This window comes from Podarcis gaigeae, assembly GCF_964106915.1.
Source record: "Podarcis gaigeae genome assembly, chromosome: 2".
Classification (NCBI taxonomy): domain Eukaryota; kingdom Metazoa; phylum Chordata; class Lepidosauria; order Squamata; family Lacertidae; genus Podarcis; species Podarcis gaigeae.
In genome coordinates, this window is record NC_139679.1 from 117,623,186 (window position 1) to 117,634,242 (window position 11,057).

The following is an 11,057-nucleotide window of genomic DNA, read 5'->3' on the forward strand; positions in this document are numbered from 1 at the left end:
TAGTAGTGTTTCGAATGGGACTCTCCGAAGGTCCTCTAGTCCAACCCCCTGTCACACAGGTATCTCAGATAAGGAATCACTGACAGATTGAAGTCGAGAGAATAATAATAATAATAATAATAATTTATTTATACCCCGCCCATCTGGCTGAGTCTCCCCAGCCACTCTGGGGAGCTCCCAATCAAATGTTAAAAACAGTACAGCATTAAATATTAAAAACTTCCCGAAACAGGGCTGCGTTCAGATGTCTTTTAAAGATAGGATAGATCTGAAGGGAGGGTGTTCCATAGGGCAGGTGCCACTACCAAGAAGGCCCTCTGTCTGGTTCCCTGTAACCTCACTTCTCGCAATGAGGGAACCGCCAGAAGGCCCTCGGCGCTGGACCTCAGTGTCCTGGCTGAGAACATTCAAGAGCTGGGCCTGGTAAAGGAGTTCTTATATTTTTCACCTGCAACCACAGTTTGCAGCTAGTGATGGAGAGTCCCTAATAAATTATTGGTGGGAAGACACAAGATCTACCCACTGTGGAAGAATGGCAGATGAAGATGATCGATTACATGAGATTGGCAGAAATGACCGGCAGAATCCGAGACCAGGGAAAAGAGTCGGTGGAAGAAAACTGGAAGAAGTTTAAAGACTATTTGCAGAAACACTGTAAAATTAAGGAATGCTAGAGTGATGTTGGATAGTAACTAAGTGGTTTTCAGCTGTAATGCTTAAGAGATAGAAAATAAGGATTTGAAATAAGTAAAAGACCTAATGGTGAGGATTTGCTGAACAAACAATTTGAATTGGAATATAAGAAAGGGTGGTGTGAGGAGGTCTGGAAAGTAAGGTAAAAGAAAATATGCAAATTGAATTTATACGTGTTCTTTTTGTTTTTCCTTGTTTTTAAATTGTTTTTAATTCTTGTATTTTTGAATTTCTGTTTTTTCTTCTTTTTTCTGTTATAATGTATTAACCTTGAAAACTTTAATGAATATTTTAAAAAATAAATAAATTATTGGTGAACTGGATTAAGGAAATTAATCTTTTAGTGTGGCGGCACCTACACTTTGGGACTCCCTGCCTCTGGACTCACCAAATCCCCTCCCAGGAACCAGCCAAAAAACAGCCGGCGAGGTAGAGGATAGCTCCGCCGCTTAGAGCATGGTGCTGATCATGCGAAGGTTGCAAGAGGTTAGGGTTAGGGTTAGGGTTAGCTGCATATTCCTGCATCGCAGCGGGCTGGACTGGATGATGCCCAGGGGTCCCTTCCAGAGGTTCACGCTTATGCGCAGGAGATAGGCGGCGCTGCTCTGAGCTGCGGCTTGGAAAGCATTCAGAGATCGGTGGCAAGGGAGCTCCTGCGCTCCTCCTCCTCCAGCCAACTCCCCTCTCCGGAAGCAGGATGGCCAAAGATGAGGCGGAAGCTGGGAGCCGGAAGCCTGAAGCAGCTGTTTTAAGCGGGGCACAGAACTGTAGATTTGGGAGCGGGGATCCCTGGTGGTCATCTAGCCCAACCCCCTGCAATGCAGGAATCTCATCCATAACAGAGCGGCTCGGGGCTTCGGTGACTTCTTCTCCTCTTCCTCTTCCAGCTCCTTTGGGGTCTCGATTTCCCCGAGGGTAGCCAGGCAGCAGGCGGAGGCCAACCCCGGGGAGACTTTGCGTGGAGCAAGACGCCCGCTGCCCTGCGCCACGAGGGGCGAGGAAGGAAGCGGAGGTAGATCCTGGGGAGAGAAAGGGATCGGGCACCGGGCAGGCGGGGCAGATCACAGAGCGGAGGGTTGTTTTTAAGGGAGCGGGAGATCTCTTTTCTGTAATCCCCATCATCCCCGAAAGTCTCCCCCCCCCCCCCATGCAAGGCTCACTCGCGAGCGAGACGTGGGTGGGAATCGAACAGCGCTCTGCACGTGAGCCGGGAACAGCTCTCCTTTATCGCCTTGCAACTTGCAGGGCTGGGCGATGCTGAAGTCCGCAGGTTCTAGCCTGGGACTAAACAATTGACTGCTGCTGGCACATTTGCAAACCTAAGCAGGGTCTCTTTTACGGTTTCAAATTGGGAGGGGGGCAGCGTTTTGAGATTCCTGCACTGTAGGGCGTTGGTTTGGATGATCCTTGAGAACCCTTCTAACTCTATGATTCTGTCATTCTATGAAATAAGAGCGAGGCAAGCAAAAGTGGAGCAAATCTCGCTGGATTCATTTGAGGTTTTGGTGAGCCCAGGTGGCAGGCGTTGTTCTACTCTCAATTTCCTAATTCTGCATGCCTTCAGGAAGCTGCAGTTGGTGCCCCAAACCTGGATCTAGGCAGGGGAGTTTTCCTTTTACAGTGGTACCTCGGGTTACATACGCTTCAGGTTACAGACTCCACTAACCCAGAAATAGTTGTTGTTGTTTAGTCGTGTCTGACTCTTCGTGACGCCATGGACCAGAGCACGCCAGGCACTCCTGTCTTCCACTGCCTCCCGCAGTTTGGTCAGACTCATGTTTGTAGTTTCAAGAACACTGTCCCACCATCTCCTCCTCTGTTGTCCCCTTCTCCTTGCGCCCTCCATCTTTCCCAACATCAGGGTCTTTTCCAGGGAGTCTTCTCTTCTTATGAGGTGGCCAAAGTCCTGGAGCCTCAGCTTCAGGATCTGTCCTTCCAGTGAGCACTCAGGGCTGATTTCCTTAAGAATGGATCGGTTTGATCTTTTGCAGTCCATGGGACTCTCAGGAGTCTCCTCCAGCACCAGAAATAGTACCTCGAGTTAAGAACTTTGCTTCAGGATGGGAACAGAAATCGTGCCCTGGCGGCGCGGCGGCAGCAGGAGGCCCCATTAGCTAAAGTGGTGCTTCAGGTTAAGAACAGTTTCAGGTTAAGAACGGACCTCTGGAACGAATTAAGTACTTAACCCGAGGTACCACTGTATTCTTAAACCAAATTGCTAAACAAACCAGCACAGAGTGACTTTGCCATGCCAGAACAAATGTGGCAACCATAATTCACTTTGCAAAGAAATGGATTTAGAGAAAGCTCCCCCAACTTGGTACACTCTCTAAATGTTTTGGACTACAACTCCCATCAGTCCCAGATGGCGCTACAACTCCCCTCAACCTCCACGCCAACCAGGGCTGATGGGACCTCTGCGGCAAAACTTCCAGAATTTGGGGAAGGTGGAGTTTGCAGCTCTAAATTTTTTAAAAAACAGAAAGTGCTCACTGTTTCTATATGTTGGGGGAAAGCACCACCTGAAGCATTTCTGCCTGTTATGAAGCTGTCAAAAGCACAGGAGCACTGCGAGGAGGCAGCCTCTGAGAGAATGGTAGGCTTATTGTGGGTTTACAGGATTGGGGAATGAGCAGGCAGACATACATGACATTGCAGAGGGTTGGGATCCCTTTGGATCCCTTGTAATGCTATAATTCTGATTTTAAGGCATTTTATTAAAACATGCTTAATAGCTCTGTTGAAAAGAAATGGGGGGTTCTGGAGGGTTACTTAGAGGATTTGCAAATGCAAGAGAGCCAAGAATCTGTAGGGACATTTGAAATATTAAAATGGCATGGCATAAATACTGTAAATCGCCATTCAGGATGACACCTCGCTGTTTGTGTCGAGAGTTGAATAAATTGTGGGCATGTGACCCAGGTGTGGTTCGGAGGATGTGTGGAGAAAGTTACAAGGTCATGGGTTCCTAAGATACCTGTGTGAGCCAGAAAAACAGAGGCTTGCCTCTTCTACCATCCTGGTTCACTTCTGCAGCTTGCCTCTTCTGTTGTCCCCATTCCTATTTCATGGCAATATTTCAGGCTTGCCTCTTCCACCATCATGGTTCACTTTTGCAGCTTGTCTCTTCTGCTGACCCCAATCCCTTTTATGACAATATTTTAGACTTGCCTCTTCCACCTTCCTCATTCCCTTTTGTAGCAATGCTCGAGGCTTACCTCTCCTGCTGTCTCCCTTCTGTTTCTTTCAGCAGCGCTCAACCACTGGAACGAACCCATTTTCACCACCGCATTTGGAAGGATGGCATCCCTGACGCTTTCTGGGCCAGCCCCTCTTCCTGCTGCTGTGGCAACAATTGCTCTGGTTCCAGCTCAGGTGGGCAAGGGGACAACTGGCTCTGGGGCGACAACCTACCAATTTCCCTTCGCTTCAGTATGAAAGGTGGCCTTAGCCCCACCTGCTGCTCCTGAGAAGCTCTATGGAGAGACAGTGAGGTGTAGTAGTTAGAGGAGAGATGGGAATTGTTGGATTTTGATTCTACAGTGGTACCTCGGGTTAAGAACTTAATTCGTTAGAGGAGCAGTGGGAATGTGTTGGATTTTATAACACAAGTACAGTACTTTGTTTGAGAGTCTCCCATAAACAATCACTGCCATCTTCAGATAAAGCTGGTAAGGCCCCTACCCAAAAACCTGGAGATTCTCTCCCAATCAGTGTAGAAAATACTTAATTAGACATCCTGCACTGTGGGTTAAAACACAGAGCCTAGGACTTGCCGATCAGCAGGCCGGTGGTTCGAATCCCATGACGGGGTGAGCTCCCGTTGCTTGGTCCCTGCTCCTGCCAACCTAGCAGTTCGAAAGCATTTCAAAGTACAAGTAGATAACTAGGTACCGCTCCAGCGGGAAGGTAAACGGCATTTCCATGCGCTGCTCTGGTTCGCCAGAAGCGGCTTAGTCATGCTGGCCACATGACCCAGAAACTGTACGCTGGCTCCCTTGACCAGTAAAGTGAGATGAGTCCCACAACCCCAGAGTCGGCCACGACTGGACCTAATGGTCAGGGGTCCCTTTACCTTTACCTTATGCCCTTTAAAAATGTGGGGGGAGGGGGTTATTGGGCTGTTGTTTTTATTTTGATTATATGTTTTGTGGTTTTAGATTTTGATCTTGTTCTGTGAACTGCACTGAGACCTCCGGGTATAGGGCGGCATATACAGTGGTACCTCGGAAGTCAAACGGAACCCGTTCCGGAATTCTGTTCGACTTCCAAAACGTTCGGAAACCAAGGTGCGGCTTCCGATTGGCTGCAGAAAGCTCTCTTGCAGCCAATTGGAAGCTGCATAAGCTGCATTGGACATTCGGGTTCCAAAGAACGTTCGCAATCCGGAACGCTCACTTCCGGGTTTGCGGCGTTTGGGAGCCAAAACATTCAACTCGCAAGGCGTTCGACTTCCGAGGTGCGACTGTAAATTGAATAAATGAAATTAATTAGATGGATCGACTGTGTGGCTTGTGCGAAGGCGTCAAGTCCTTTGGGGAAGGGATATATAGCTCAATTGTAGAGCACCTCTTTTGTATGTAGAACGTCCCAGGAAAAGCCCTGTCTTGAAACCCAGTTAGCATTGATCAGGGGTAGCTATTGTGGTGGCCTCTGGATTTGTTTTTGGACTCCAGCTCCCATCAGCCCCAGCCAGCATGGCCAATGGACAGGGATGATGGGATTTGTAGTGCAGCAAAATGTCAACTGGGCACCTTGTGGACTACCCCTGGCATAGATAATAGATGGACCGATGGTCTGACTCTGTCCTATGCAATTTCCTTGCCTGGGGCCCTGGAGATCCTCTGGTTGGTCAGTCTATAAACTGCTGAACTAGGCGGATCAATGACCTGACTTCGGATGAAGCCACTTCTGAAGTTATTGTGTCTTCTTTCCAGGTTTTGGTGACCTTTCAGGACGTAGCGATCCACTTCAGTGAGGAAGAATGGGCCCTTTTGGATCCGGACCAAAGAGCTCTCTATATAGATGTCATGGTAGAGAACAACTTCAACTGGGCCTCTCTGGGTATGCATCCCTTCTTTGCTGCTCAATAAACGGTGTTGAGAGGGCTTGGGAAGGGCTCTAGGAAAGCATATAATAGCTCTACTTTTCCCATCTCTCAGTTTGAGTAAGGAAAGGGCCATAGCTCAGTGGCTAGAGCACTTGCTTTGCATACATTGTCACTATTACAAGGTTACACGCTCTATACAGTGGTACCTCGGGTTACAGACGCTTCAGGTTACAGACTCCGCTAACCCAGAAATAGTACCTCAGGTTAAGAACTTTGCTTCAGGATGAGAACAGAAATTGTGCTCTGGCGGTGCGGCAGCAGCAGGAGGCCCCATTAGCTAAAGTGGTGCTTCAGGTTAAGAACAGTTTCAGGTTAAGAACGGACCTCTGGAACGAATTAAGTACTTAACCCGAGGTACCACTGTATTTATTGCTCAAATCATGCAGCAAACCCCAAGCAGAACTGATGATTATTACTTGAAATACTTAATAGAGGACAGGGAACTGGAGATTACCTTAAAAGTGGCTAAATTTTCTGCTGCTGCTATAGAGAGACAAGGTTGAATGAATCTAACCGCCAATTTCTTAATATGTTTTAAATTAGCAATTTTAGCTTTAACTTCTATATTTTAGCAGTTTGAATTATTTATCGTGTATTAACTCATAGAGCTTAATTTTAATCTATTTAGGTTTGTATGTTCTCTGTTGTAGTACAGTCGTACCTTGGAAGTCAAACGGAATCCATTCCGGAAGTCCGTTCGACTTTCAAAACATTTGGAAACCAAAGCGCAGCTTCTGATTGGCTGTAGGAAGCTCCTGCAACCAATCGGAAGCCACGGAAGCCCTATGGGACATTCGGGTTCCAAAGAACATTCGCAAACCAGAACACTCACTTCTGGGTTTGCGGTGTTCGGGAGCCAAAACATCCGAGTATCAAGGTGTTCAGGATCCAAGGTTTGACTGTATATGTTGTTCTCTGGTCAGGGACCAAAATAAATCAATTCAGGCATGCATACAGAAGGCCCCAGGATCAATTTAGGGTTTGGAAAGGCTCCCTGTCAAAAGTTCACATCGTCACCATACATTTAAAGCATTCTTATGCCCCTTTAGCCTGGGACACGGGTGGCGCTGTGGGTTAAACCACAGAGCCTAGGACTTGCTGATCAGAAGGTTGGTGGTTTGAATCCCCACAATGGAGTGAGCTCCCATTGCTCAGTCCCTGCTCCTGCTAACCTAGCAGTTTGAAAGCACACCAGTGCAAGTAGATAAATAGGTACCGCTGTGGTGGGAAGGTGAACGGCGTTTCCATGCGCTGCTCTGGTTCTCCAGAAGCGGCTTAGTCATGCTGGCCACATGACCCGGAAGCTGTACGCCGGCTCCCTTGGCCAAGAAAGCAAGATGAGCGCCGCAACCCCAGAGTCGTCCATGACTGGACCTAATGGTCAGGGGTCCCTTTACCTTTACCCTTATGCCCCTTTAGCATAAGAATTCTTCCCCCAAAGAATTCTGGGAGCTGCATTTATTCCTTTATTCATTTTTTCATTTTGTATACCACCTTTTCATACGAAGGTCTCGGGCAAGTTCACAGCATAAAAATACAAAATAAAAACACGAAATGCATAATAAAAACGAGAATGAAAACTGAAATAAACCAATATCCCTCCTTCCCACAAAACACATTTAAAAGGACACAGAATGTTAATCAGCCACAGGCCTGGTTGAAGAGGAACATTTTTGCCTGGCGCTGAAAGGTGTATAATGAAGGCGCCAGGTCAATGTCCCCCTGCAGAAAAGGCCCTGTTCTCGTGCTGCCACCCTCTGGATTTCTCGTGGAGGAGGCACACGAAGAAGGGCCCCAAAAGATGATCTCAGGGTCTGGTTAGGACCTAGGTTGGTATGGAGAAGCGTGTCAGAAGGAGTAAATTTTTCCTAATCCGAGACCAGAATCCGAGACCAGGAGAAAGAGACAGTGGAAGAAGAGTGGAAGCAATTTATAGATTATCTTAACAAATATTATAAAATTAATGAAGGCTAGAATGACATGGATTGAAAAATAATATGGTGTTCAGAGATGTTGACTAAGAAAAGGAATGGAATTGATCAAAAAACTTTGGGAAATAAGGGAATGGATTTACTGATTGGATAATGAAAATAGAATACAGAACGGGGAGGTATGAGGAAGTCGGGGAAAATAGGTTGAGAAAATAAGGCTCGAAATTATACTTGTTGTTTTTTGTTTATGTATGTTTTTGTTGTTGTTGTTTGTATTTACATGTTGTTATTGGAAATTTTAATAAATATCATTTTTTAAAAAAAAAAAATCCTAATTCCACTTGTATTTTTGTCTTCCCCTCTGAAGGAGGATGTTTATTTCCCAAGCTGACCCTCATTTCCGGGCCCAAAGGCACCAACAATCTCTGTGTACAGGACTCCAAGGAAATGGAGAGACTTTCAGGTAATGCCGTTCAAAGAACGTGGCCAGCAAGCTTGAATCTTCCTAGTTCAGTCAGATTTCCTGAACACTTTTCCTGACAAGATAGATGTAAAGCCAGAAAACATGTATCTCAGGGCTGGTGGGTTGGTTGGTTTTTAAAAATATGTATATCTATATCAGCCTTTCCAACCCGGTGCTGTCTAAATGTTTTGCACTACATCTTCCATCAGCCTCAGGCATATAGTTTATTGCTGGTCTGATGACAGTGGTTTTTATTCTATATGCTCTGATCTTTTGCTCAATTAATGGTTTTTTTAATCAGCGACCTGTCTTGAAATATTTTTTATTTCTGCTCCATAGAGAGAGCAGTATTCTTGTGTATCTGAGCTAGAGTTTAACTCTAAGAGCAGGCATCACATCTAAACTGAGTTTCCTGCCTTTTCTGTTCTTTGGAGCTGTATTGACAGCTGCCTGGTTGGTCTCCCCCTCCGCTGACAGAAGTGAGTCTCAGGATTCAAAATTAGAGCGCAAGTCCTTTTCTTTAGATCCTTGAGACTTCTGAGTTGTATCAGAAGCCACAAACCTTTATTCTCGGTGCCGTTGTGAGTGGAAAGGTGTTAATTCAGTTCATTTGGTGCTGGAATATAAGGAAAGAAAGGAGTAGAGAGCCATCTTGGCTGGATGACGTCACTACCCACAGTCCTGGCCGTATTGTTGACGTACTTACGGCATTTGGAGATAGCCTGCCTTGGAACAAGGAAGTTCCATTTAGCTGCCATGGCTTATAAACCTATCTTCTTCCATGAATTAATCTAACCATTCCCAACAATGGCCACCTGCTTCGGAAGCCAGTAGCTATGGTTGTGCTGCGTGTGTGCAGTCTCACAAGTTTTTAAATTGTCATTTGTGAATATATTTGTTCTTCTCTTCCAAAAGGTGGTGGGATGGCGAGTGAGTTCAAGCAGAAGCCTCTTTGGCCAGAAGATCATTCCTTCAAAGCCAACAAGACTTTCATGAGAAGATCCCAGAATAATGTTTCTTTTTCAAGTAAGTGCCCATTAAAAACATTACGGGGGAAACGAGAAGGGATAAGTCCATATGTAGCCCCAAACTCTGCAATTTTTCCTCATAGGGGAGCTGATCTGTCCCCTTGATCATTTGGTCATCCTTAAAGTAAAGGTAAAGGGATCCCTGACCATTAGGTCCAGTCGTGGCCAACTCTGGGGTTGCGGAGCTCATCTCGCTTTATTGGCCGAGGGATCCGGTGTACAGCTTCCGGGTCATGTGGCCAGCAGGACTAAGCCGCTTCTTGCGAACCAGAGCAGGGCACGGAAACGCTGTCTACCTTCCCGCCAGAGCGGTACCTATTGATCTACTTGCATTTTGACGTGCTTTCAAACTGCTAGGTTGGCAGGAACAGGGACTGAGCAGCGGGAGCTCACTCCGTCGCGGGGATTCGAACCGCCAGCCTTCAGATTCGCAAGGCCTAGGCTCTGTGGTTTAACCCACAGTGCCACCCGTGTCCCTTGGTCATCCTTACCAAGAGCTTTTTGAATAAGAGCTATCTAAGGGAGCAGGATACTTTTTTGGGGGTGGGGAATGCTTCTGAGGCAGAGATAGCTTCCCTTTTAAACTTTCCCCTGAGACAAGTAAGGTGCAATCTGCTCTTCTCCCTTCTGCAGAGGAGTCTTGGAGCCAGGATTGTCTCTCCCCATCCTCTTTGTGCGATAGAATAATGTTTGGCGAGGCTGAAGGTCCACTCCTCCGTTCTGAGCACCCGGGAACACAAGAGGAATCTTTGGGAAGACTAGAGCAGAAAGGTGAGGTCTCTGGAGGCCTCATAGATGAAAGAGAAGAGGTGTGGACCAATTCTGGGAGGACTTACCGGTGGAAGTCGTTCCTCGTCCCACGGGAAACGAAACCTCCAAGGGAGAAGCTCCACAGGTGCCCGGTTTGCTGGAAGTGTTACAGCACGAGGCCCATCCTGGCACGCCACCAGAGGGTCCACACGGGTGAGAGGCCGTACCAGTGCTCCGAGTGCGGGAGGAGCTTCGGCCAACGCGTCGACCTGAAGAACCACCAGAGGATCCACACGGGCGAGAAGCCGTATGTGTGCTCCGAGTGTGGGACAAGCTTCAAGCACCACTCCAGCTTGACGGCCCACGAGAAGATCCACACAGGGAACAAGTCCTATTCTTGCCTGGAGTGCCGGAGCAGCTTCAGCAACAGGTCGAGTTTCTCCAAGCATCAGATGACCCACTTGGCGGAGAAGGCAGGGCCTTCTCTGGGATCAGGGAAAGTTTCAGGGAGCGGCGGAACCTTACAGGACATCAGAGAATCCACCTGAGAGATATGGGCTGGCCACCTCGGCCATTAACTTAGGACATTCCTGTCTTACAGGGGCAAGGGGAAGCTGTGGCCCTCAATGTGTTATTGGACTCCAGTTCCTTGGACCCTTGACTGTTGGCCGTGCCCCACTGTGCTTGGTTCTGCTATGAAGTTCCAGAGCAGCATTGATCACTGCCAAAAGCAGGGCTTGCCTTGGGTGCTGAAAGCAAGCCCTTCCTGGGGCAGGAATCTGGTTTCGTTATGAAGGTTTGACTGGGTGGTTTTATGGGGTTTCTGAACTTTTGCATTAAATACATGATGGTTTTGTACTGAAATTTGTTTACTGGTTGTTGTTTTTAAAACACCATGCGCTAGCCTCCTTGGGAGTGCAGCTAGGCAGGCCCTGGGAGGTGCTATGTACAGACACTCAGCAAGTTGGAGTTAACTCTTTATTAGCAAAAACACTATAAACACAGGTGTGTCGGGCCTAATAAGCACAGCAAATGATCTCTGGCAGGTCTGTCCCCCTTGCTGAGACGGAAGGTCCCCTCCC

The 11,057-nt window shown here is 47.3% G+C and overlaps 2 protein-coding genes and 1 long non-coding RNA gene across 6 annotated transcripts in view; all 3 read left to right on the plus strand.

Moving 5' to 3' along the window:
• The window catches only part of LOC310838313, a 437,762-nt gene that overhangs the window by 341,790 nt on the left and 84,915 nt on the right, over window positions 1–11,057 (plus strand). The window lies entirely within an intron of this gene.
• LOC310837528 (uncharacterized protein) overlaps window positions 1–11,057 on the plus strand; it is a 331,410-nt gene that overhangs the window by 56,986 nt on the left and 263,367 nt on the right. The gene's annotated exons all lie outside the window — the stretch shown is intronic.
• On the plus strand, window positions 1,224–10,839 carry LOC310837797 (zinc finger protein 311-like). Of its 4 annotated transcripts, none has more exons than XM_083724934.1 (6): window positions 1,224–1,705; window positions 3,944–4,068; window positions 5,631–5,757; window positions 8,102–8,197; window positions 9,113–9,223; window positions 9,859–10,839. In XM_083724934.1, exons 2-6 carry the CDS (start codon window positions 3,994–3,996, stop codon window positions 10,521–10,523), a joined length of 1,074 nt encoding a protein of 357 aa, XP_083581060.1. In that variant the 5' UTR covers window positions 1,224–1,705; window positions 3,944–3,993; the 3' UTR covers window positions 10,524–10,839. The 4 variants fall into 4 exon arrangements, with proteins under 4 accessions (XP_083581060.1, XP_083581061.1, XP_083581062.1 ...); XM_083724935.1 differs by having other exon boundaries at window positions 3,947–4,068; XM_083724936.1 differs by lacking the exon at window positions 1,224–1,705 and adding an exon at window positions 2,175–2,198 and having other exon boundaries at window positions 3,947–4,068.

Excerpts from the sequence above, each read along its gene's own strand:
- LOC310837797 (XM_083724933.1), top strand. The coding sequence starts at position 3,059 with ATGGCGCTACAACTCCCCTCAACCTCCACGCCAACCAGGGCTGATGGG. Across the intron at positions 3,141-3,946 it reads ACTTCCAGAATTTGGGGAAG|CGCTCAACCACTGGAACGAA; the intron begins GTGGAGTTTGCA and ends TTCTTTCAGCAG. Across the intron at positions 4,069-5,630 it reads TTGCTCTGGTTCCAGCTCAG|GTTTTGGTGACCTTTCAGGA; the intron begins GTGGGCAAGGGG and ends TCTTCTTTCCAG.